Source organism: Lupinus angustifolius, unplaced genomic scaffold (assembly GCF_001865875.1).
Source record: "Lupinus angustifolius cultivar Tanjil unplaced genomic scaffold, LupAngTanjil_v1.0 Scaffold_17_127, whole genome shotgun sequence".
Taxonomy (NCBI): Eukaryota; Viridiplantae; Streptophyta; class Magnoliopsida; order Fabales; family Fabaceae; genus Lupinus; species Lupinus angustifolius.
Window position 1 is genome coordinate 27,389 of NW_017719102.1, and position 27,780 is coordinate 55,168.

General features: G+C 31.8%; 2 protein-coding genes across 4 annotated transcripts; both read left to right on the forward strand.

Moving 5' to 3' along the window:
• Positions 1 to 8,382: 8,382 nt before the first annotated feature.
• On the forward strand, positions 8,383 to 27,532 carry LOC109338110 (soluble inorganic pyrophosphatase 4-like). Of its 3 annotated transcripts, XM_019575249.1 has the most exons (13): positions 8,756 to 8,792; positions 10,147 to 10,284; positions 10,407 to 10,435; positions 10,889 to 10,954; positions 11,033 to 11,140; positions 12,050 to 12,115; positions 12,198 to 12,318; positions 12,431 to 12,512; positions 12,849 to 12,910; positions 12,968 to 12,978; positions 14,813 to 14,819; positions 21,686 to 21,691; positions 27,521 to 27,532. In XM_019575249.1, exons 1-9 carry the CDS (start codon positions 8,771 to 8,773, stop codon positions 12,889 to 12,891), a joined length of 675 nt encoding a protein of 224 aa, XP_019430794.1. In that variant the 5' UTR covers positions 8,756 to 8,770; the 3' UTR covers positions 12,892 to 12,910; positions 12,968 to 12,978; positions 14,813 to 14,819; positions 21,686 to 21,691; positions 27,521 to 27,532. The 3 variants fall into 3 exon arrangements, with proteins under 3 accessions (XP_019430795.1, XP_019430796.1, XP_019430794.1); XM_019575250.1 differs by lacking the exons at positions 8,756 to 8,792; positions 14,813 to 14,819; positions 21,686 to 21,691; positions 27,521 to 27,532 and adding an exon at positions 8,383 to 8,491 and having other exon boundaries at positions 12,849 to 13,115; XM_019575251.1 differs by lacking the exons at positions 14,813 to 14,819; positions 21,686 to 21,691; positions 27,521 to 27,532 and having other exon boundaries at positions 8,749 to 8,792; positions 12,849 to 13,115.
• On the forward strand, positions 17,813 to 21,104 carry LOC109338107 (aldo-keto reductase family 4 member C9-like). The gene is made up of 7 exons (XM_019575245.1): positions 17,813 to 17,978; positions 18,222 to 18,272; positions 19,037 to 19,113; positions 19,219 to 19,306; positions 19,758 to 20,033; positions 20,264 to 20,506; positions 20,744 to 21,104. Exons 1-7 carry the CDS (start codon positions 17,859 to 17,861, stop codon positions 20,825 to 20,827), a joined length of 939 nt encoding a protein of 312 aa, XP_019430790.1. The 5' UTR covers positions 17,813 to 17,858; the 3' UTR covers positions 20,828 to 21,104.
• Positions 27,533 to 27,780: the final 248 nt, after the last annotated feature.

Consider the following 27,780-nt stretch of genomic DNA (forward strand, 5'->3'; position numbering starts at 1 on the left):
TCATATGAGGTATATGAACATCAAATGTCACTATGGTTTGTTTCATATTCATCATCTATTCGTGCTTCATGGTTCCTGGGGTTGGGCCTTGCAGGGGCCCTAGTCTCACCCCCTACTATAAATAGGGGGTCCATCCTTCATCTTACTTCAATTTGTTTTTTTAGAATTTTTTGGAGGATTTCTTGCAATCTTCTGCTACTAGACAACTCATTTTTCCTAAAACATTTTCTTTCGTCTTCACAGCTTTAGTTACTCGGTAATTCCTTTCATCATTCTCTTGTTATTTTTATCGAGCATATGAGTTTTGCTCGGGCCTCCACCCAATTTTACTTCCCTGACAACCTGTCAACATTAGCGTATGAGTTTTGCCTCTGCCCGAGGATATATTCAGAGTGACCTTTCCCTCCCGTCATGGCTAGGTAATTAGAGGATGGGAAGGGTCGGAAAGAGTACCACCACTTTGGACCGGACAACTTTCTTAAGAAGTGGTGTTTGGTCCTGGATGGAGTATCCTGTTCAAATTCTGATGGGGTGCTGGTTGTTGAAGAGAATGGGGTCCTGACAAAAAACGGCCTTCCATTTCTTCACTAAACCCTCAAACGGTAGAATATGGTATGTTTGTTTTTAGATTGCAAGCATGTTTATCCCGACGACCGCACTAGTTCTCATCCTTGTTGGTATTATGAGTCACCGAGAACATCCAGAAGAAGAGCCAGATAGTGCAAGGCAACTCCATTACCTCATAGATAATTTTGAAGGCCTGGATGAATCCCCAAGCATTTGGATGCAATTGGGATGGGGCCACCTGAAGGTGACTCAGGACGACAACATACCACCCGTCCAAGGGTATCTTCACGCCAATCCTACAAGTATCATACTCGTACATATAAAACTCCATTTATTCCCCGTCTCTGCCAAGAGGTCTAGATAGACCCTATCATCAGCCTCGAGGGCGTACCAGCAAATATCGTTAGCCGATTTGACCAAGACGTCCATGTTCGGTCGAGTAGAGCCCACATAAGAATTGGGTGTGCCTAGACCTCTCGGTCTACCCACAAGTATCGAGAGTCCGAATGAATTAGGGCCTACGGGACCGTATACTGATCAGCTCGGTTAGCAAAGTTCCTCCTCATTGTCAACCTATCACTAGATGAAATATCAAAATCTGAACTAGATACTCCATCCAATACCGAACACTACTTTGCAAGAAAAGTTGTCCGGTCTAGAGTGGTGGTACTCCTTCCGACCCCTCCCTTCCTCCGATTACCTAGCAATGATGGGAGGGAAAGGTCACTCCGACCATATCCTCGGGCAGAGGCGAAACTCATAAGCCGACGGTGATGGGTTGATAATGAAGTAAAATTGGGTAGAGGCCTGGGCAAGACCTCCACCTCATCGGAGCTCGAGTCATGCTCGATAGGAATGTCCATGAATCAACTATAGTTAATAAAAATAACAAGAGAAGAATGAAAGGAATTGCCGAGTAACTAAAGCTGTGAAGACGAATGAAAAAGGTTCAGAAAAAACAAGTTGCCCGATAGAGAAGATTGCAAGAAATTCTCCAAGAAATTCTAAGAAAGCATAGTGAAGCCAAATGAAAGAGGGACCCCATATTTATAGGAGGGGCGGGACTAGGGCCCCTGCAAGGCCCATCCCTAGGAACCATAAGGCAGAGACATATGGCGAATTGGAAACGAACCATCATGACCTTTGATGTTCAGATACCTCATATGAAAGACGAATCAGATCTCCATGTGTCAACTACCAACAAAGCACAATAATGACTCTTTTACGTGCTAGTTGTCTGTGGAACACCATGATGATCTGAATCACACCAATAGATCGTTGACATACCGTACCACCAGACTACCACCAACCCGGGAGGTAGATGCCACGTCACCCTTGTTAGATATTTACGGAATGACAAGTGTACCGTATTGTACAAGTAATAAAATCTGGTAAAGTACCGGGATATCATCCTCAGGGAGTAGAGTGGATTTACATTAATTCCTGCAAGAATGAATTGAATATATATTTACAATGGTGTGTTTATAAGATTTTATGTGTAATTGTAAAAATCATAAATTAAACAGAAAGCAAGTAAAATAAATTGTGATCGAAATGCATCGTTCTTTCCCAATGACATCCATGGATTCAATTGTAAGTGAATTATGAAGTTACTGATTCAGATGCACATATCATTCAAATCATTCACATCAATCCCTTGAATGTAAAACCCTTATATAATTACTCAAATACCAATTCCTTGGACATTTGACCAATTAACTAGCATTACGTTCCATGTAAAAGCAATTCATGCACCATTCTCTATTCCTAGAATAATGATGTATGAAGGAAGATGATCCAGGTTCGGTGTCAAGTTTAATTTTCCAATTAAACTTGAACCCAAGAACAAGAAATTAGTAGCAAATTAAATTCATGCATTAAGAAGGAGATTAACTTCCCAAAATCAAATAACAATTACAATGGAATCGAATACATGAGTACAAAGGTTACAAGATTACATTTTGAATCCCTCAGCAAGATCTAATCACTCATTCTCGTTATTACAACACCCGAATCATGAAATTATACAAGGAAATATGTGAAGTAGAATCGTTTCCACGATTTCTATCCTAATCTCCTTCTTTTTTTACTCTCCTTTCGTGTTGAATTCGTTCTCAAAGTGAATAGCCCACTTTTGACTTCTGAAAATCGCCAATATCAGTTCCAACTTCCAAGCCCTCGCTCAAGCTAGAGTTTCTCGCTTGGGCGAGTAAATAAGAGGACTTCAGACCCGAGCATCTCGCTTGGGCGAGACAACCCTCGCTTGGGTGAGGATCCCTCGCTTGGGTGAGGATCCCTCGCTTGGGCGAGGATCCCTCGCTTAAGCGAGGACTAGGCCTGACATCAGGTCCCTTTTTTGCTCTAATTTTCGCTTGGGTGACAGTCTCTCGCTTGGGCAAAAGTCTCTCGCTTGGGCGAGGGACAACAATGACTTCTGGTGATTTTTTTTCCTATTTGTGGCTTGAGCGAACCTCTCCTCACTTGGGCACGGCTTGTGGTGCTCAGAAGTATCAATCTTCATCTTTTTCTCCTTTTTTTTCTTAAAACTTATCCTGAAACAACATAAACACATAAAATTTCCTACATGGAACAAGATTACTAAGTTATCATGAATTTTACACAGTTACATCATAAATGTGCACTAAGTTCCCCAAAAGCATATGAATTTACTTAACAATTTGGCACTTAACAACCCTCTCGGCCAACTAATTCCAGCTGAACAAGTGGGTCGCTATGCTCGTATGATCGGATGCCATGTCACCCTCCCAACCAACTAATTCTCTTCGACCAAGAGAGACGTTCCGCTCGTATCATCGGATGTCAGGGCACTCGCAGGCACTATTCGTCCCAACTTAGCCATACCAACAAAAAATTGCCCAAGACAACTAGAGTTTGCCATCATCACTCTCATATAAGCCTCATAATTACCCCTAACACTTCATTTAATGCATCCCCAATTAGACTCTGCCATGCCACCTACGAAGTCAGTCTGTCCCCTTAAGTCAAACTAGTCCAACTTGGAGACTTGTGTCACTTCTCATCAGGCACCATTATCCCTAACACCTCAATTGGCCCCTGCCACACCACTTGTAAATCCAACTTGTCCTCCCTGACAACGATAATAGATAAACCTACAATGCGGCAGGACAAGCCTACTGCCCACCTATGATATCTACTACCAGCTATTATCAATCATTGGACAAATGTCACGTCAGCCATCCCAACTACTATAAATAAGGTGTGTCCCATTGTAGGAAGTATTTTCAGATTCTCATTCTCTCACTCATTAAATACTCTCACACACTCTCACAACTAATTAATTTTCTCATTTATTGCTAGCATTTATTCTCACTTACTCTTTAATACTCTCCAAGATTCTTACTGACTTGAGTGTGGGATAACTTTTTCATGTACATCCCCAACAGGTCTAAACTCTACAACTAGCAGATCAGAAGGTTGCATCACCCGAATATTCAATCCCAACCAACCAAATAACCAGGAAAAAAAACATATATGTATGCCTTGAGGGGCATATCAAATAAAAATATATTTAGAAATTACATTTTGAATGTTCAATACAAAATTCAATAATTTCATATTTTGTACCCAAAAAATTGACTACTATAAACGCTATCTTAACCACTTCAAATTAGAGAAATGTTTGTATGAAGACGTACCTATATGAAGACAATGAGTTCAATACTAACAACACATAAAAATGTAAATATAATTAAAATTTAATCATAAATAATTAAAATGATATTGCTATTTATAATTATATGTATCAATAACTATAAAATGACAATATTGATGGATTAACCACATATACAATTTCAATCAGAAAAAAGCGACTATCGCTCAAAAGGCACACGGTATACACTCATGTATTCAACATATTTATACAAATAACTTTAAACATCAATGCATTTTAATTAATATAAACTCTGAACATCAAAGTATATACACATATAGAGTAAATATATCTATTATCATTTCATTAATTGTTAGAATATAATTTTATTAATTTAGTCATGTATATATGATGTGTTGTATATGTAAATGTATAAGTTTTTCTCTTCAAATTAATCTGTATTAAGAGTATATCTATTTTTTAAAATATCAAATCCATTCTTAGTTGAGTCCAACATATTAACAATTACATGTCCATCTAAATTAAGAATAAGATCTAGTTTTTTTATCCTTCGTTGTAACTAACATTCTTATTCTTGTTTGAGTCACACAATCTATTCATACTTTCATATTTTATAATAACAAAGAGTTTTTTTGGTGTAAAGATTTATATACGGTCAATACATCATTTATTTGTATTTTTAAAATATAATATTTAAAAATAAATAGTGAATGATAGAATGAAAATATGTAAAACTTTTACACTATCACTTAATACATTTTTTCTTAATAATAAATAGTTTCTCTCACGTCCTCTTTCTACCTTTGATAGCACATTTTCTTATAAAAATAGGAGGAAAACATAGATATATTTATAGTGTTAGAATTTTTGTAGTATCATTTCATCATCTATTATTAATTTAATTATCATTAACTTTTAAATATAACTAATATATAAATATATAATAAATAATTATGTATAAATTTTTACACCACTTATGAAATCCGGTTGATTGCTATCCATCTAGTTTTCCGAACAAAAGTAAATGTAACGGGGAACACATTTCACTGTTTGCTATGAAATAATATATTTAAATTAAAAAGTTAATAATAAAAATATATGGACATTTATTAGGATAGAATGGTAAAGGGTCCACGTTGTATTTTTGTACCAGCACTACCTTAAGAATTCCGTCTCCTTCAATAGCGATTCCACACCTAAATCAAAGAGAGACTCCACCGACAAAGAATGCGTACATTATAAGCACAACTGCACACACTATAATATCGGGTCAGAATATACTCAAAGAAATACTTCTGTGGAGATAAAACCATGTAGAGATAATTAATAAGATTTCGACAATATATTAATATTTTAATTTTAATTAAATTTAATCTTAAATGAAAGCATTAAAACTCATAAAACATACTTGTTCCCAAATGTAACATATTATATGCATCCTCATACAAGTGTTTCTTGTGAAAAATAAGTCCCCATAAAAAGTAAAGAAAATATTTGGAATAGAAGTTATAAAAAGAGAAACTATTATCAGAGTAGTAAATTGAAAAGTAAAGAAATCATAATTCATACTAAGATAGTAATACTGAAAAGTAAAATAAAATTTTGGAAGAAAATTAGAAAAAAATTATTAAATTAAGCGGAGAAAAGTGCTCAAGTAAATAGAGGTAAAATTTGAAAAACATTTATTGAATTTAAAACATATATGAATTAAGATTAAAAAAAACAAAACATAAAAAGCCTTGAATGGTAGAGTATTTCATACTTAATTAAACTTCATCTCTCCTTAACATTAATTTTTTAAAAATTACAATGCACCACGGCAAAAATTAAAATTGAAATCAATTGTGTACCATTTGTTTTTATTGAAATCAATGATAAATCACGTTTATGATTTATTTTATAGTAATAGAGAAGATTTTTTTTATTCTTGTTATATTTGCATTAAATTATACACGTACCAACAGTAATAAAATTTATTATTAAACCTCTTAGAAAAACATATAGTAAATTTACGTTATTAATTGTTATTTGTTTATTTGATATGTGGATGCATTGACATATGTTTTAAAAGAATATATACAACTTTTGGCAACTTACCATACCTAAACTAAATCTAACATTTAAATTTTAAAGTGAAACATATTTATCCACCGAAAGTATAAAAAACATGTTATATTGTTAGTGATTCTCATATTAATTATTATTCATTAATAATAATGGATAAAGTCGTGTAAAAAAAAATATATGCACACTAATATTTTCTTTTGATTGTTTTATGCATGCGTTGTCAGTGTAAAGAATAAAATGTATACAAAATCATTACATGCTAAAAAAATTTGTATTATTAATGATATAATGAGTAATGAACTAATTCATTTTGAGGTGTGTGACTGCCTATCCCAACAAGTGTTACTCACATGAATCAAATTACTGACATTTTGGTCATCCCTGAAAATTTAGTAAGACCTTACACCAGTTGACCAACATTTTATTGGTTTGATAAATGAAACAATTTATAATATTGATGCAATATAATTATTTATCTTATATTATTACTATATAAATAAATAAATAAGAGAAATGCACAAACAATGTAATAATATTTTACATTTGTCATTATATCTTCAACTATTTGTTTTTATTGAATGTGTACAAATTGTTATATTGATAATATATAAATATTAGACGGTATAAATAAACAAGTTCTCACTTTCGTTTAATATTTGAGATATTTTTTTTGGGTGAGAGAGTTATAGTTAAGAACACATTTTCATATATGGTGGTATTTCTAATTCTAATTCTTAAGAGTTAAGTATCTCTTCTATGGAGAGGTGAGTGATTCAAAAACAAAAGAAAATATAAATTTTATTGACACACAATGATAGTGACAAATCTAGGACTTAAGATTCAAAAATAAAATAATAAATATCATCAATTAAATATTAATATCAAAATTACAAAATTTAAATATATTTAATCAAATTAAATATATATTTTATAATTAATCTCTATCTGATTGCGCATTTTGAAATCATTAAATAGTCAATTTGTTATCAATATTGTTCAACACTTCTTACTAAATATAAGTGACTAGATACTTATTCATTCATGATCAATTTGATTATGCAACATGTTTATCTGAGTTGAAAAGTTATTTCTATAGTTGTATTGCTAACTTCAAAAGAATATAAACTAATGGATAAACAATGTTTTTTCCAGTTTTAACTGACTTATCTTAAAGATGATTGATTTATTCAAAAAATCAAATTCAACATTGATATGCATATCAATGATGTACGTCTCAAGTTGATTATCAAATCAATTTAACAAAAAACTCTAGTGGATAAAACATTGCAAATTAAAAAAGTTTTCACATATCAAAACTAGAGAAAAATCAACTAGTTTCAAAGAAGATATATAAAGAAGCAAGTGAGTAGTGTCTCAGATATCGGATCATGAAATTTCTTGAATTACATATCCACAATATTATAAAATAATTAAACACAATAATAATTAATTATTTTTCATGAAACATGTCATGTCATTTTTGGACTTTTAGAATTATTAATAAGAATGTAATATGTATGGCTCTTTAAATATTTATATCAGTTATTATATAATCTACCATTCATTTGTATTATTTTTAAGCGTGAATAATGCTTAAATGTAGTTAACAGAAAATATAATGATAATGTATAAAACTCATAAACTTTTACTTAATACATTTTTTCTCTAAAAATAATGTAGATATTTTATAAAAAAAATTTCACGTCTACACACCCTCGAAACCAAAGAGCTACGTCCTACTATTATCTTTTTAATTAGAATGAAATTACAATTTTATAAACAAAAGGAAAAATCAATAAAATATTAATTTAATAGTCTAAAACTCTACTAAATTATTAAGATAACTAAAATAAAAGAATTCAATTTTTTAGAACAATATTTATTAGAAATGACAACCACACATTCTAAAAGGATTAATTCATTAGAAGAAAAAATAAATAAATAAATATGTTTGGCAATCCAAACAAATCAAAAGGAAGCATTTAGCTGTGATTCAATTCTCAAGAGGTGTTCTGGTACGTGTGGCAAACAACAAGACAGCAGGAACGCGTGCCCCTCCATCCTCTACGTTATATAAGCGCCCTTTGTCCTTCCACTTTTCTACACACAACAATCCTTCACCACACTCTCCACACCTCTGCTTTCTCTTTATCTTTTACCTTCATTTTGCTTCCCTTGTTTCTACCCCAACAATTCACATTGCAGGTCATTTCTCATCATTTATATCCTATCCAGTAACTCTATCATTTTCATTGCATGTCATTTCCTTCCATTTGTATCCTCTCTCTGTTAGATAATTCTATCTGACATTTAGTTAGTTTCATTTTATTACACTATCACTGGTAACTTATTCGTATATAATAACTTTTTGGACTAACTAACTTCTATACTCTCTAACAACTGTATCTGTCCATTAGTTGCTTGATCATATGGAATGATGTATAAATAAAAAGGTCCAGGATACACATTATCTTGTGTGGGATTATGGCTGTTACAGCTACATCATGTTACAGAGTTGCAACTTGCAATTGCTAGATAAGATCCAAATCTTATTTTTCTGTTTGCTTCTTTCACACGTTGCTTCCCAGTACAATTTCTATTTTGATCCATTTTTTAACTTGCTTTTATTTGAAGTGATTTGATATTAAGTTTTATACTTTTGTGAAGTTGCGTACGTTTAAGGTCTCGTCACGTTCCCGTCAAACTATGCCAAAAGTTTTTGCTCAGAAATTAGATCTGAGGCCGTCTTCTGTTTTTTTATATTTATCTCTTTAAAAAATGTTCTCACAGAAAATCTAGTTGTGTTTGCGAGTTGTTTCTTGCAAGGGAGGAAATAAAAGAAAAGACTTTAAAGTCATTTTATAAATGTTTTTTATATCTCTCAACTCTTTCACTTCTTTTTTTTCCTCCAAAAGTTAACTGGCAAACATACCCTTAAAGTTCGTTCGTGGCAAAGGGACATTTAGTGCTGATCAAATTAATATTTTGACCGACATTTTATTTTGATATTCATATAGGCAAAAGATGCTTGAAAATCTTTGACCCTTTACACTGTGGTAGTTGCTTTTTCCTCAGCTGATCCGTTTGTAATGCAAGATGTTCTAAGTGAACAAAATGGTTCTGTGGATTTCTGAATTGAAAATGCACTGATGAAATCCCTAAAACAAAATTGTCATGACATTTTAAAACTTTCATAGACTTATTCAATAAACTTTTCCTCTTGCTGCTAAGTATGCAAGCATTTTATTTTATTTTTAGGATTAATTTGACTTTTAATTTTATATTTAAATTATGAATGGTAAAACCTAGTCTCCTTATTGAGACTAGAACTTGTAGAGAAGAAGATAGATTTATGGACGGAATAGAACACACAATATTTATAGGGAAATATGTGTAAAAAATCAATATACTATGTGACCATAATATTATGGCTGCAGTGTTCACCAGGATCAAATCATACTACAATTGTGGTGTAATATTGGATTACAATTATGTGGCCGAATTGAGCTGCAGATCAATCGAAATTAGCTACATCTGACTAAATCAAAATTTAAAATATTTTTTAAATCAGAAAATAATTCACACCCTAATGACCACGATAACCACAATCGCATTAACCGAAACAATGACCACAGTCTTGACTATAATTTTTTTGTACTACTAAGAGTATCTCCTCACCATAAGGAATTAATCACTTTTGGGATGCGTGATTGTCCCTCACAACAAGTGTCACTCACAAGAATCGAACATTGACCTTTTTGGTATTTCTAGGGAGTCCTGACTGTAATTTAAGAGTCTGGTTGTATTATTATGTTTGAAAAATATAATGATGGATCTGATAACATTATTGCTTTTTGCAGACATGTCTCCACCAATTGAGACCCCAGACAAGGTTCTCATCTCTCATAATTCCTCATATCCACCACTTAAGGAGAGGATTCTTTCATCCATGACTAGGAGTTCTGCTGCTGCACACCCTTGGCATGATCTTGAGATAGGTTAGAATGTCATTTTAAAACCATGACTTTGATATGTTAGTGATTTGATCACAATGTGGTTCTCTATTTCCTCCTTTTATTACTTTATTTGGCATGCTAATTGTAATTTCCCTACATTGCAGGACCTGAAGCTCCTACGATCTTCAACTGCGTAAGTGTTTTGAGCATAAACTGACATTTTAATTGTAGCATTCCCTGAGCTTCATTGAATTATTTAGTTGATTTGTACCCATAGAGTTTGCATGCTTGGATATTAAAGTTTCACTAAATGTTATTGATGGTTAGGAGTAGAATTATGAGTGTAATGGATAAAGCTGATTATTCGTATTGATTAGTGACTGAAATTGTACTAAATGTTTATGTTAGCATGTCTGACAATTTCGAATTACTGCACAATCTTTGTGAAGTACCAAGAAATAGTCTTCTGCTATGTTTTCTTTTTTCTCTTCCCCTTATATGCTACTGAAGATTGCAGTGCATAACTGTTTTTTAATTACAAGTTGTTCGCTTTTTATAACTTATAAGTTTGTATATCATGTTGTGAGCTTAAATTATTGCAATTGTTTTTCATGAAAATGACATCACGTATGGCTAAATTTTGCAGGTGATTGAAATTGCTAAAGGAAGTAAGGTGAAATATGAACTTGATAAAAAAACTGGATTGATCAAGGTAACTGTCATTGCTTATGTTGTTTCTTTTTTTACATTTGTTGCTATAGGATATTGCTGAAACTGCATCTATTTGCAGGTTGACCGTATACTTTACTCATCAGTTGTGTATCCTCACAACTATGGATTTATCCCTCGTACTCTTTGTGAGGACAGCGACCCCATTGATGTCTTGGTTATTATGCAGGTACTTCTATCTTGCTCACATTGTCAATAATTTGTTACAACCTTCTGTGCTTTTTGTAATGATTTCATGTAATATAAGCACATTTGTCCATTAGTTATGTATGCAAAACTTCCCTCTGCTCAGGATTCTGTTGCATGCTGTAATGAGAATTGCCCAGGGATTCACCGTTTTTCAAAGAAAACATACATGTTTTGAATATTGTGGAATGTAGACAGTACTTGGACAATATTTTGTACAAGAGTTCTTGTGCTAGGGGCTAATTTGTTCTTACAAAAAATAGAAGCTTTCTGGAAATAAATTGTATTTCATAGTGAACAACTTCCGGTCAACTTTGATGTCAAATACAAGAAGTTGGCGGTTAGAGTAAAGAGGTAGACAATTTAATTAAACATTATTATACCCCCTAACATAAAATCAAGGAAAAACATTTTAGGTAAACTCTATTCAACTGTCTTAAACTTGTATAATTTTCATGATTCAGTGTTTTACAAAGTAATCTTTACCGAATTGAAAGTCTGTTACATATTGGGCCTTATCATCATCACTGAGCTATTTACTCAAAATCCAAATGTTATATGTCAAGATGATCCTAAGGTGCAACTGTGAATATTAATTTACAAGATGGCTGCTGTAATATAATTTTACAATATTTTATAGCAATAATTCACGGAGATGATCAAATAATTTGATCTGATTTCATCTGAAATAAAACACTGATGTTCTCCAAATGGAGTCTTCTATTTCAGGATCACCAGCACATATCTCTGATTTTATCTAGTCCAACAATTTAACATGACAATAAGTTTGTTGATTATGTAACAACTTTAAAATCTTCAAAAGTAGATTGTCTTGGATTATGTTTTACCTGATTTGTGAGATTCTAAACCTTACTCATAATGTCTCGGACAGGAGCCAGTTCTTCCAGGTTGCTTTCTTCGGGCCAAAGCTATTGGACTCATGCCTATGATTGATCAGGTATAGTGGACATACCCTGTTACTACACGCCAATAACTTCCCCTTTGGATATTGACTAGCCATTAAATTTGATTAAATGCAGGGTGAGAAAGATGACAAGATAATTGCTGTGTGTGCTGATGATCCTGAGTACAGACATTATAATGATATAAAGGAGCTTCCGCCACATCGTCTAGCTGAAATCCGTCGTTTTTTTGAAGACTGTATCCTCATAAACCTTTCAATTTCTATTGCTGACATAAAATACATTGGTATCTTTTAGTACAACATATATATGAAACTCCTATAATTTTTTTTCCTTCATAAAAGAATTAGATAAGAAGAATGAGAACAAGGAAGTTGCTGTAAATGACTTCCTTCCTTCCACAACTGCATATGAAGCGATCCAGCACTCCATGTAAGCTAAAGTCATCTGCCTCATGCACTCTAAAATAATTTGTTTTTCATTAGCCGTTATTCGGAAATTGTATTGGTTTTGAAGTTTTGATTAGTTTTTTTATTAGTTTTTACAACAACAACCGAACCTTAATACGTTTAATTCTTAAAGTATAGTGGACATCAATTCCCCATATCTTTTTAAGTTTTTATCACTTTTTCATTTCTGTTCTTCAGCTCTTAGGCATGAAGTTTAGAGAACCCTGGTTTTAATGCACTCTTCTCCTCTCTTTTTTATGCATAGTGTGTGCCTATGGAATGATACAAGTTAATAACTTTTTGTTTGTTTGTTGTGAAGGAACCTGTATGCGGACTACATTGTTGAGGGCTTGAGGAGGTAGTGTTGTTGAAGCATGGGATTTATGCTTGGTTGTGAAGTGTTTTCAAATGCTGCCATTTTATAATTTTGATTATGACGAAAAGAAGCTTTTGTATCAAGTACATTAATCTCTGAACTGGTTACATATGCATATTATACACATGCTTGTGCTTAATTGTTAGTGTTATTGATATCTTCATTCATTTATTAATAATAACAGGGACAATTTAATATTTTCTCGCCTTACTTTTATACAAATGATTGGAGCAAATTGGGTGCTTACTTTTGTTGCATTTTTATAGTTTCAACTAGAGAAAATACGCTATCTAAGTAAGTCATAAAATTTATCAAGTATTTTTGGGTCCACCCACAACATTAGTAACAATTTCTGAAGCCCAGTAACAACCTCTAATGAGTTAGTGTCTAGACATTTGGAGAACATTTCCAGCACCGGAGAGTCCAATATTAATAGATATGTTGATACATGGACTAAATTTATTTGAAGGTCCAGATTTTCAACTACTTTTCAAATTAAATATTTTAAAATTTTCTTATTTTCATATTCCAATACTTTTTAAAATTTTCTTATTTTCACATTCCAATACTGAAGATTATCACCTCGCATGAAATCAGATAATGAACACTGGTAATATTATAAGAGTTAGTGGTTAGATGTGATATATAAATATATAATTAAATGTTCAAAGAGTCTCTTCTGTCATTTGAGTTTTCTTTCTTGGTTGTTGAATATTGAAAATGACATTAAAAAAAAAATTTAAGACATACAAATTTGAACAATGTAACTTCACAAGAGTTTAATAGGATATCTATTCTAATATATGAAAATTTTGGCCCACCTTTCAAATCTTGTACGTAGTGTTGTTAAAAGGGTGATGATTATGAAACTGGTTAGGATATTGATATAGTGGTACAGTGGTTTAACCGATAGTTTAGTAATTAAATTGTATGTCGGTTAAACCGGACATACCTGCTTATATTTATATATATAAACCTATAACAAAAAAAATTTCAAATAGGTAGATACTCAAATTTATATTTCATATTCATAATTTACTCAAAATTCACATAAACAAACAACTTTAAGTCTTTAACAAATTCAAAGTCTAAATTACAAAACATATATCAATTCAAAAGTATCACTTAACAACCGCAAAATATAAATAAATGACACAAGTTCACAACTCACTCTACAAAACAAACAAATTTGGAGTTTTAACATTTAACATCAAGGAGTCAACGTTGTCTTATATTGAGATTATATTTTTGTATCAAATCCTATCTTCAGACACTACCCCAAGATTACACAACTGTCACTGAGATTACACACGAATGTTAGGAACAAAAAAATGTAATATAAGTATACAAAACAAACAAATTTGGAGTTTTAACATTTAACATCAAGGAGTCAACGTTGTCTTATATTGAGATTATATTTTTGTATCAAATCCTATCTTCAGACACTACCCCAAGATTACACAACTGTCACTGAGATTACACACGAATGTTAGGAACAAAAAAATGTAATATAAGTATGCATTGGAAGCATGTGTCTTGAAGTTTTGAAGAAAGGTTAAGATGTGACACCTAGTAATGAGTTTTTAAGTTTTTTTTATAAAAAAAAATGTGTATAAACCGGTTGATTTAGTCAAATATCGGCCGGTTCACCAGTTTTGACCGATTTTTAACCGATTTTGATACTTGACCGATTCAACATTTATACCATACCGGTTAGGAGCCCGATTCACCGGTTTTCCGATCAAATCGGCTATTACGGTACAATTTTTACATTATTGTTTTTACAAAGCACGAATATAACATGGATATTATACATATAATTCAAGAATTATAAGAGACTATGACAATGCACAATATATAAAAAAGTAGAGTATAATATCTATTCATTCACACTTTAAAGAATTATATATATCAGTATATCTCTCATTCATTTATATTTTTTATTTAAGAGTAAATAATGATTAAAAATAAATGGTAATGATACAACGATAATATAAAAACTCTTACACTATCAATGACATGCATATTTTCTCATAAAAAGTATTATCACTTAAACATAAAACTTGTACCAAAAAAAAGTAACATAAATCATAAATTTTAAATTGATAGAAAGTAACATATAAAAAGATAACATCAGTCAAGTGCTAATATTTATTTAATAAGAGAGGATCCACTTACTCTATGAATAAGTTTAAAAACTTATTTAATTAATATAATAATTTAATCTTTTTAAAATTATTCTCGAAGTAAATGTATCCATTTCATATTTAATTAATATAGTAATTTAATCTATGATGAGATTAAGTTTCAAAAAGTAAAATACAAAATAGAAATATTTTAGGATCAAAAGTGCATGTGAAGTACTCGATACAAACTATTGTGGACCATTGTGGAGTTGGCTTCAGACACTGGGATCAAATTAGGGCCCAACATAGTCATTGGGGTTAATAGACAGTCTTTATATTATCTCATGTTTATTCATCATGCCTACAAAGGTTATTTGTAGACTCATGATAACTGCAGTTAATAACATATATCTTAATTATTTCATTAAAGTGGAAAACAATAGTTGATACTATGTTGTAAATGATTTCAACCAGGTCAAACCAAGTCAAATTAGAGTTTAGAATATGCAACTTATAATTAATATATTTGAGGTGATTATATAGGATTATATGATTTTTTTTAAATTGAAAAATTGAAGAGTAAAATAGGAATATATAAACTATAACATGGAGGTGGTTACACCATGTTTTGGCTTTATATATAGTATAGATATAGATAATATAATACCTATGCAAAGCAATTTTTTTATAAATTGTGCATACGACCAAATACATTTTTTTACTACGATAATAACACCAACTTTGAAATTACTATGATAATAACACCACACATGAAAAAAAGTTCTTACTCTAACCAACACTTTTTGTAATAAATGAATATAAGTAATAAAGTAAATATTTTCTTCATTTAGTTGACATGGAGCTACTCAATTGATTTTTTCATATAAAAATTACGAGAACAATAAATCTAGACATTACAATCAATCATGAATGATTATGATTAAAAATTAGTTATTGGTCACATGATAGTAATATACATTTATTTTTTAATCTTAACTGTTCAATCAAGATCTATTGATATATATTAAGTGTTCTCATTTCTCATAGCGCATTGTTCTCATTTCTCACACAATAGCGCATTGTTCTCACGTGAGTAGCTCCCTTAGTTGATAAAAGATAAATATAAAAAATAATTATTTTCTCAATTAATTACAAAAGATGTAAATTTGTTATCACAACAAGGATCGACAAAAGGTTGTAAGTCGGGCTAGAAATGAGTCAAACCGAGTTGAATTAAAGCTCATTTCCATAAGAATTTGCTCACTCGACTCGAGTTTGATACAAGTTATTTTTTCAACTCGAGTTCGGCTCAGTTAAAGTTCATGATCTATTGAGCTCAACTCGAATTGACTCATTTGGACAACTTAAATAATTAGTTAATTTTTAAAAAAATATGGCACAAAGTTATATATAAATACAATAACAATAAACATAAAAATAATACAGAATCATGATATAATAACAATAAACATAAAAGATTAGTCGATATATATATATAAATATAAAAATAAATAGAAGATATTCAAGTGATAAAAGTTCTCATATCAAAATTGTATGAAGAATAGATCTGGGCTTTAGAAACAATCATGAATGGTTAGAATAAAAGTTAGTAATTGGTCAAATGAGAGTCATATACATGTATATTTTAATCTTAACCATTTAATGAAGATCTAGTGGTTCATACTATGTGTTCTCATTTTCACAATAATACATTGTTTTCACGTGAATAGTTCCATATAAAAATATAAATAATATATATATATATATATATATATATATAAATACAATATATACAAATCTCAATAATGAATCTAACAAGTCTCATATTGTATCTGACTCGTTTTCTATCTTAAATTCAATTAATTTGTTTTATGATCCAACTAGGGGTGTCAAAACGGGCTATCGCGGGCCAGCCCGCATTGCCCGCAAAAAAATGCGGGCAGGGCATGATATTTTTGCCTGTTAGCCCATATTGCCCGGCCTGTTTACCCGCTTTATTAGCGGGCATTTTAAACGGGCTCTGCGGGCGGCCCACGGGCATTACATTCTACACTTTTAAAATTTTAATCCAAGACTTTATTCTTGTTTGGTTATTTTATAATTATTATTGCATACTTGTTAGAGAAAATTATTATCTAATATGGTTAGAGAGACATGTTTTGAATTATTATTATAGAAACTTTGAATTAATATGTAATGTGGTTATGTAAAATCTATTGGTTTACTGCATAATGTACTTGATAACTTAGCATTCACCATTGTTGCTTTTTTTAATGTAAACAGGAAAATGCCCGCGGGCCGCCCGTTAGCCCGTTTTAAAACGGGCAGGGCATGACTTTTTGTCCGTTAACCAATTGCGGGCATGCCCAGCCCGCTTAAATTATTGCGGGCATTTGCGGGCGCGGGCTAAACGGGCCGGGCGGCCCGTTTTGACACCCCTAGATCCAACTCAATGTTAAATAATAAATCACTTTTTGAACGAATAAGAAATAAGTGAGTAGAGTGTGGCCTAGTTGGTGCCATTCAACTTTTCCCCTCAAACCGATCCCACTCATCGTGCATTCGCTATTTCATTTGTGTAGTAGGGACTGTGTGAATCTGTGATGACGTGTGTGCATACATATGCCTTTAGCTTTCTCAACTTTTCTGGCGTTGAACTAATCACACGTGCTCCTTCCCGAAGAAGTGAAAAACACTCAGTTTCCTACTTTACCCTCATTTTTCACCCCTTCCATTCATTCCTCATCAAAAAATTTATCCATAAATAGCTTCCAACCTTAACTAAATATCAAACATCTACTATCATTATTGTTGAAAGAGAGAGAAAATGACAAAGGCAATAAGATACTTTGATTTGAACACTGGGGCTAAGATTCCTTCAGTTGGATTGGGAACTTGGCAAGCTGAACCTGGTGTTGTTGCCAAAGCTGTCACCACTGCCATACAGGTATATATAATCACCTCTTTCCGTTGAATTAAAAAAAAAAAGAATAAATGAAAGTAGGCGTAACTAGTCTAATTTAATTTAGATGCAAACTGATTTTTCTTTATATATGTAAGTGTATTTTTTTGTTATTGTGTAAATTCAAAGATTTTAGCTTTTTTGGTTTGGGTAAAGAATTATGTATAGTTATGAGTTTTTTTGTAGATATAGGAGTTAACTAAACTAGGAGATGATTTACTGTTTCAGGTTGGATACAGACATATTGACTGTGCCCAAGCCTATTTCAATCAAGCTGAGGTAATAATAACTTTACCATTATTTAGGTCTTTTTTCCTCTTTTTATTTTTTTAATCATAGATTCCTTTGCATAACTTTATGTAATCAATCTCTTCCCTTGGGATGGGTAAGACTGTGTGCATCTGTCCTCAAGAGATTCCACTTGGCTAGCTTCGTGCACAGGGTCACCCGTCTTTATATAAGTTAATTAGTTAAGCGATTATTCATAAGCTTTTTACAAATAGCTAAAAAGAGCTTATTTTGTTAAGCTTCTATGACAAAACTAATTGGAATGAGCTAGAAAAGGCTTATAGGAACATCATAAGCTTCTTACATAGATGCCTTTACACTATGTTTTGGTTAAATGACTTATTGAAACGCTTATTCACTTGGTTTTTTTTAAATAAGCTGAAAAGAGCTTATTTTCATAAACTTTTCTGATAATTTAATTGAAATGAACATAGTAAGAGCTGATAGAAATGTTATACTTATCTTTACAAGCGGTTTGCAACCAAAGTGGTAGTCGCAATATTGAAAATTTCCAAGCTTCCATCTCCACCATGGTATTGCAACTATGATTATAGTCACATTAAAAGAATCATGATTATAAGATTGTGGACTGTTGCAATTTAAAAATATGATTATAAGCATGTGAATTGTGAGTGTAAATTATTATTTGTGGCATGTCTCAGCTGATGCTATTTTACCTAATATTTTGTTAAAGATGGCTTGTGTATGATGTTTTAAATTATTAATTGAGAGCTTTTAAATTCTGCTTTTTGTAGATTGGTTCTGCTCTAAAGAAGCTTTTTGATGATGGGGTTGTAAAGAGGGAAGATATATGGATCACTTCCAAACTCTGGTTTGTTGTCTTCTGATAATTTTAAGCTATTTCTGAATCTGAGAATAAATTTATGCCTTTGGTTGCTGAATAAAGATACTTTGCTTTCTTCACTATATTCTCTAGGTGTTCAGATCATGCTCCAGAAGATGTGCCAAAGGCATTGGATAAAACTCTACAGGATTTGCAACTTGACTACCTTGATCTCTACCTGGTATGCATTATCTTTAATCACTGCAATCTGAATTTATATAGGAAATTTGGTGGATGTCATGTTATAATCTCAAATCACGGTTTCACAATTGAGTAAAATTTATTGGTATTAGACAGTAAGGGGTTGTTTGCGAGTTGAATTTTGGAGGAGAAGGAACGGAACAGGAAGGCTTGAGAGTCATCTTACAAGTGTATTTCATGGCTCTCAAGTCTTCCATTTCCATTCATTTCTCTCTAAAACCGAACTTGCAAAAGGATCCTAAGGGTCTGTTTGCGAGTTAATTTTTAGTGGGGAAGGAAGGGAAAAAGATGATTTGAGAGTCATCTTACAAGTGTAAATCATAGCTCCCAAACATTCCTTTGGGAGCTATGAAATAGGGATCATAAGTGTAATGATGTGTTCAACACTGAAGGTTTAATAAGTCAATCTTTTCAATTGATTCATTTTTTAGATCCACTGGCCAGTCCGCATGAAAAAGGGATCAGTTGGATTCAAGCCTGAAAATCTTGATCAACCTGACATACCAAGCACATGGAGGGCACTGGAGGCGCTCTACGACTCTGGCAAGGCTAGAGCTATAGGAGTGAGCAATTTCTCTTCAAAGAAGCTTCAGGATTTGTTGGAGATAGCTCGAGTGCCTCCTGCAGTTAACCAGGTGGAATTGCACCCAGCATGGAAGCAGCCAAAGTTGCGCGCATTTTGCGAATCTAAAGGAATTCACTTATCTGTGAGTATATCAGATCTAATTCACCTAAAAGGGCTAATAGTTATGCAAATACATTGTCCAGTGACTTATGGCAAGGTTTAGGAAAATACTAATTGCTACTTTGTGTTTTTGGTGAACTTTATTGAGCAAATTGAAGATGATTTACATTTTAGTACATCTTCAAATGGTGGTACCTCAGCAATCATTCTTGTGATTGATAATGATATGTCATGATGAATTTTCATTCTCAGGGATATTCACCACTGGGGTCACCAGGAGTTCTCAAGAGTGACATCCTTAAGAATCCAGCTATCAGTGTGGTTGCAGAGAAATTGGGGAAATCTCCAGCACAAGTGGCACTTCGGTGGGGCCTGCAAACGGGACACAGTGTTCTTCCTAAGAGCACTAATGAGGCTAGAATCAAGGACAATTTTGATGTTTTCGATTGGTCTATTCCTGAGGACTTGATAGCCAAAATCTCAGAAATTAAGCAGGCAAGTAGCTAGTCTAATGCAGTGTTTCATTTCTTTATATACAGGTTCAAATATTGGAAATAACATCTCCAATTGCGAAGGTAAGACTGCGTGATCTACTCTCATCTGACCCCATTAAGTGGGGGTCTCATGCTATAGGCCGTCCTTTTTTTTGCACGTGTGACATGACAATAATAATGCTAGATAGTGTACAAAAAGCTTCATCTTTTGTTAACACATTGAATTTTACTCTTGCAGGATAGGCTAATTAAGGGTACTGGATTTGTTCATGAGACCTATGGATTCTATAAGACCATTGAGGAACTCTGGGATGGAGAATAGTGAGCAGGGTGCATATTGTGATGTTTACAAATAATACACTGCTTCTGTTTGCTGGTTGATTCTGTTGTTGATTCAGTACTAATTTACCATCTTATATGGGTTCCAGTTTGTAGTGCTTGGTGTATATTAGACCAATGTCTTTGTCATAATGCATAATAAGAAACCAAGATTGGATTTTCTTTCATAAATGCTGTGTCTTTTTTTTTCAGGATAGAAAAGCAGAGTGCTATAAATTTGAGAAGCTGAATTTCTCATCCTATTAACATTCCCCTTGTCATTCATTTTCTCATTTCAAATACCCATCCTTATGACATGAACCATTAATCATGCGAAAGATGGCTAGGACCTCTAAACAAAGGGGGCTATGTTTCCATGTTCATGGGTAGGGATAATAATGAGTTTGGATGGGTCTGGGTAGTGTCCTATTCTGTCATTTGAGATTGGACCCATCTCGTTCAGCAGTTTGTGACTCGGACCCGCGCAGGTACCTCCTGGTTGGCTGGGTTTACGGCTAGTTAGTACTTGGATACCCAACAAATCCGCAATTACCTATAAATTCAGAAAATATTTAAAAAATTGCAAACTTATATGTATGTGTTATCTATAATCTTGTGTGTTATTTTAGACAATCAAATTAAGAAAAATGATAATAACATTTATAAAACATAATTAAAGTACAAGTACATAACTTTAAATTGTCAATTAAATATAAATATTATTACTAAAACACATAATTTAAAAGAAGACAATAAAAAATATCAAATGTCTAAGATCTTATGTCACAATTATAGATTAACAAATAATATTACTATTTAAGAATATAACATTACAATTATGATAAAAGATATGTTTAGTCAGGTTATTGTGTGAGTATATATAAAGAGAGAGATTTAGGAATTGCGGGTTTGGGTATCCGCGATTTTGTGTACCTCATTATTCAGACCTGAATCTGTTCAACAATGAGTTTCAAAATCTTCGGTCCTAACTATATGTGTATCCAAAAACACACACTTAAACCCGACCTATTGCGGATATTATCAACGGGTACCTCCTTGTCTTGATACTCATTGTCAATCTTATTCATGGGAGAGTATCCTCTTACAAATCATAATTTCTAATTAAGATGAACATCATACATTTGATACAATTATATCGTTTATTTTTTGGTTACATTATAAGTGATCTAATTACAACCAATCTACTATCTTTATAAGAATTGAAATGACTGGTGTTATTACCAGAATAGTTATCTCCTATAATTGACACTTGGATTTTTAAGGGACATATTTGTAATAACATATTTATTTGTTTGAAAAAATTTTAAAACGAAATTATGTGCACACAGTCAATTATTACTGATGGGTCACCTCACCTGTTTCAAAATTCAAACTCTCACTCTCTTTCTTTCCTATTTTCAAAATTCAAACTCTCACTCTCTTTCTTTCTCTATTTTCAAAATTCAAACTCTCATTCTCTTTCTCTATTTTCAGTCTCTCTCACCATTTTCCAATCTGTAACTCACTCAAGCTTCAACATATTTTTTTCTTCCACAAACTTCTTTCTTCATCCCTCCTTCTTTATACTAGGCATAACTTCTTCAACCAACCTTATAACTTCTTCATCCAGTGAGATCTTCATTCATATGTATGATTTTTGTTTGAAGAAATTTTGCTTTGCCAACATGTTTTTGTTGTTGTATTGGATTTTGGTTTCATTATGTATACACCTTATTCCTTACTTTAGTATTTCTCTCAATTTTTTCAAATAATATTTCTTCTTTTTACCAAAAACCTATGCCAAAGTAATCGAGCTTACTGAATGTTTAACTCAGTTATTGCTTTGGTGGGGAATTTTTGTGGCATCTACACCTGTATTGAACGGTGCTGAATGGCTGGTAATCATTGGACTAATCTTCCTCACATTGTTGCTTCTTTTTGTCAATGGCATTCCACTGCTTGAGGTTTGTTTCTTACCTCTGATTTTGTTAAAACTGTGCTGACAATGTTGTGGCTTTACTGACCGATGAATTGCGTCATGGAATCAGGAATCATCAGATAAATTTTTTGGAAATGTGGATGGATATATGTTATAAAAACAAAGAACCAAGTCAGTTTAACCATCTCGTGTAATCACTAACATTTCAGTGCATCTTTAAGGTGAAACAACTAAGCCATATCATTGTTTCATCCCTTTAATCCTATTGCCGCCACCAATCTTTGGAAAGTTGCCATCATGGTTCAAAATAATTCTCTTGGAGTTGCAACTCTACAATTGTAATCTTCCAGAAGAAGGACTAAACTGGTAGAGGTAATTTTATAGCTTCTAATAATTTGTGTTTGAACCAGATCTTATAGTTTCTAATAATTTGTGTTTGAACAAATTTTTATTGTGTTTATTGTGCATAAAGAGTTGTAGTTTGATTTAAGAGTATATTTTTTATTATACAGTTTAATTTTTTATTCTATTGGTATATAGTTTTGACGCAATAAACTAGCTTATCATCTTTACACTTTCGCCCCTAGGTTATAAGCTTTCAGATTGCTAAATTTTTGTACTATGTGGAGCTAGAATATTTGCTTTAAGGTTAATGATTTGGCAACAAATTAGAAAATGCAAGTTATTGTACTACGTGGGGCTAGAATGTTTGCTTAACTAAAAAGCTTTTATTTTGTAGAAGTGAACTTCTCTTATGTTAGGAAATGAAACATTTTTTGTCAAAAGTAAGATGTCAGAGTCATAATAGTGTCTTAAAGACTTTTTTCATCATGGTTTACTATGAAGGTTTAACTACTCAAAAGTTATTCCTACTTCAGTGACTTTGATTTAACAGAGAATTGATAGGGATAACCAAACAATATTAACATCATGATATGAAATGTTAGCATATTCTTACTTGAAGATTATATATGCTACTTTGCAATTTGAAGATGATGCTTTTGTTCATAACTCATTCAACATGTCTTCATGGTTTAGAATACTATTGCTTCACTAGAACATGGAACATTATCATCCATGTGAGAAGAGGAAAAAGTTATATCAATCCTACAACACATTGTAATCTAATCATTAAGTATGTACTCAATATGAAAAATAAGAGTATATAGAATGTAGAATTGTAAAACAGAATTTACAATGTGGGTTGTATATATCATTATAAATAACTTTTTGATTATATTTGGTCTAAACACATATGGGTGAACAATTGGCATCTTATTTTTTCTTATAGATGTATAATCATATACTCCATTGCCATGTAGGCTTGCTTATTGTTGGAATTGACAGAATAATTGAAATATAGTTCCTCAGTCATCTGCTCTTGCTGTTGTATTTGTTGGCATATGTTTTGGGTTGACAATTGTTGCTCTGGTACAAGGGAAAACACAAATACCAGGATTGTTTCCCAAGTTAGAGTACCAAACTTCCTTCTTGGATTTGTTTACTACAATTCTTTGATCTGTTCACTAGAATGATTCTGCCAAAAATATTATATGGTCTAAGAGTAAGAAAATGTTATTATTGTCAATCATTTAACATTTATTTCTTTAGTGTCATGTTAGAATAAGTGATCCTAATTTGTCATGCTTCCAATAGTCTATTTTAACATATACTAACACTAATCTAGATTGAGTATATACCAGTATATGATTACACGGATGGTCATGTAGTGAGCCACTATATGATCACACTGATGGTCAAGGAGTAAGTCATTAACCCCATATAAATTGAGTGTTTAATCATACACTGCACTGCCATTCCAAATGTAATCATATACTACATTGTCATAACTTTATATATGTGTAATAATAAAATTCACATTTAACCATATGCTACACTGCAATAAACTAAAAAACCAGTATAGGTAAAACATAAATAGATAGAAAACCTATTCATAGATTATAACAAATACTTTTGGCACCATCATTATCAATGATTCAACAATGTAAAACATATATTGTCAATAGTGCATATGGAATGTTAGCATATTCTTACTTGAAGATTATATATGCTCCTTTGTAAAATGAAAGGGTGACTCTAATAAGATCATAAAAGTTGTGATATAATATTTATGTGTAATATGATGACTCTATGACCTATGTGCATAGGAATCAATCACTAAGTGGAATAGGTGTTGTTGTGGAAGATGGTAACTTTGCAATTTGAAGATGATGCTTTTATTCATAACTCATTAAACATGTCTTCATGGTTTAGAATACTATTTGTTTAAGGAAAATGCTAACTGGAGCATGTTAAGAAATATTTCGTCATGTTTATATTGTTGATTTTTTATTTTATACGTCTATCTATTGTATAGTTAGCTAACCCAATGCATTGGAAAAACTCAATGTGTAAAAGACTCTTTATACTTCATACAATTTTAGTGTGTAGAGATCAATAAACTCAAATGTGCAAATGACTTACAATTTATCACTTCAAATTATGATCTCAAGTTTTTGTACCTTTGTATTCCATTATCTACATCAACCATAAAACACGTAGAAATCATATATTCTGAGATAATATTTCATAATATTTTATTAAAAAATTATGTTATTAGTTTAATTATTAAATTTATGCAAAATACATTACCACCCGTGCGAATGCACATGTATCCTACTAGTTAGACTTCTAAAACTAATAACGTATATAAGCTTAATGAGTGAATGTCCAACAAGTTAGCCCATATGGAAAAATGAAAACCTATAAGTTTATAAGTTAACACATAAGGAAGTAAGGAACGGTTATGATCCCTAATACATCAAATCATAAACAGTTTTCACATCTCCTTATTAGAGAGAAAACGAAGATCCCAAGAAGAATAAAAGATTTGGTTGAAGAAAACTATCATACCAAAACTCTATCAAAAGGTAGATATTAGAGGAGTATATCAGAGAATATGGATTCAAATATGACATTGTACTATTGTTTTATATTATTGTGAGAATCATAAGCATAAGTTCTGAATTTTATTTCCCAAATTTTTTGTATGTAACCTAATTTTAATTTGAGGATTTTATGTTTGCGCTATTATGTTATAAAAAAAATTGATAATTTTTTTGAAATAACTCAATCTTTATCTTATATCTAAGATACTGTTCATGACAATTCACACCCTCTTGATGTGTGAGGGAGATTGAATTCATATGTAATTAAATATGCTATAATTGTCTAATTCTATGCAACTCAATTTTTTCTCTCTCTCTGATGTTCTGAGTTACGTGCATTTTTTCCTGCATAACAATTCTTTTTTTTTTCAATTCAATTCAAATTTGAAGATTTTGAATTCATGGAAGAATATATATAAATATATTTGATATGAATGAAGTTTTTTAATGTTATGCTTTTTTCCGATGCAATTTTTTTGGCTTCAAATTATTACTGTTGAAACTTATATATGTATGCACATAATAAATAATTGTTTGCCAGAGATATGTATATATTTGCTTTAGTATACACAAATTGAAAATAGTCAAGAAGAGTGTAATATATTCACTGTGTGTTTTAGACAAATTTTCTCAATGTAATTATATAATCTATATTCTAATCCATGAGTTATGACACACAAGTATTTGTTTGGTTTGATAATTTTTTATTTGAAATTATATTATGAGATTATATTTGTTAATCATAAAAGATATCAAATCTAAAGGTTTTAATTTTAAGATTATATTTTTTTATAATGGACCCATATTGTTTTTCATTTGTGTGGTAATTATTTTGAATTAATTAATACAATATGTTGTCAAAGTAACCTATATTGTGGAAATTAATTAAGATTATACATATGAGTATGAGATTATTTATGTGAATTACGTTCGACCCAAAAGGAATATACAACTTGGCTAAACAATAACATACATGTGACGATAATCATGTGAATAATAGTCGGTCCAAAGAAATGCTATTGTTTGACAGAACTAATTGTTAATATTTGATGATTACATTGAGAGTATCACTTACAAATTAATTTCTCTATCCAAAGACTAAAAATTTATGTTGTGTTAGATATCTTGTGATTTGTCTATTATATGAACATGTCTTGTTTTATATATATTATATGACTTGTTTGTTTAAATATGAACATGTTATTAATTCCTTGTTCTGTGTATTTAGTGTCTTTTACCAATGCTGCAAATATTTTTGCTCAAATTAATAACATCTCATTGTTGAATGGGACAAACTTTAAGGTCTGGAAACAAAACAATATAAATTATTCTCGGCTGTATGGATTTGGATCTGACACTTTGTGTAGAAAAGTCCATTTCTACTACAGAAAACCTCGATGAGGCTAAAATTGAGAAATGAGAACGCTCTAACCGAATGTACCTTATGGTCATGAAACACTCTATTCTAGATGCGTTTTGGGGCTATATCTCTGAGTGTCAAAGTACAAGGAAGTTCCTTGAATAAATAGAATAATTCTTTGCCAAAAATGAAAAGGCGGAGACGAGTAGCCTTTTGGCTAAACTCATCTCCGTGAAGTATAAAGGCAAAGGGAACACAATGGAGTACATTATGGAGATGTCTAATCTTGCATCAAAACTCAAGTCACTTAAGTTAGAGTTTGGTGATGACTTGTTTGTGCACTTGGTTTTGATATCTCTTCCTGCACACTTTGAGCAATTCAAAGTGAGTTATAACACTCAGAAGGACGAATGTTTCCTCAACGAGCTTATATCTCACTGTGTGCAAGAGGAAGAGGGACTATAGAGAGATAAGACTGAAAATGCTCACTTGGCTATGCCCCCTCAAAATAAGAAAAGAAAAAGTAATAAGGGTGTTGCGAAAGGGTCTTCTCAGCAAAAGAAATTGAAGAGTAATGAAGAATTTACCTGCTACTTATGTAAGAAGCAAAGACACATGAAGAAAGAGTGTCATAAATATGCCTAATGACATGTAAAGAAGGGTAAATTTCTCACTCTTGTTTGTTATGAAATTAATTTAGCTTTTGTCCC

Bases quoted from the DNA above. Each gene is read 5' to 3' on its own strand.
- LOC109338107 (XM_019575245.1), top strand. From the start codon at position 17,859: ATGACAAAGGCAATAAGATACTTTGATTTGAACACTGGGGCTAAGATT. The intron at 19,307-19,757 runs GTATGCATTATC...TTCATTTTTTAG, and splicing joins ACTACCTTGATCTCTACCTG to ATCCACTGGCCAGTCCGCAT. The intron at 20,034-20,263 runs GTGAGTATATCA...TTTCATTCTCAG, and splicing joins CTAAAGGAATTCACTTATCT to GGATATTCACCACTGGGGTC.
- LOC109338110 (XM_019575251.1), top strand. From the start codon at position 8,771: ATGGCTGTTACAGCTACATCAT. The intron at 10,436-10,888 runs GTAAGTGTTTTG...TAAATTTTGCAG, and splicing joins CTCCTACGATCTTCAACTGC to GTGATTGAAATTGCTAAAGG. The intron at 12,116-12,197 runs GTATAGTGGACA...GATTAAATGCAG, and splicing joins TCATGCCTATGATTGATCAG to GGTGAGAAAGATGACAAGAT.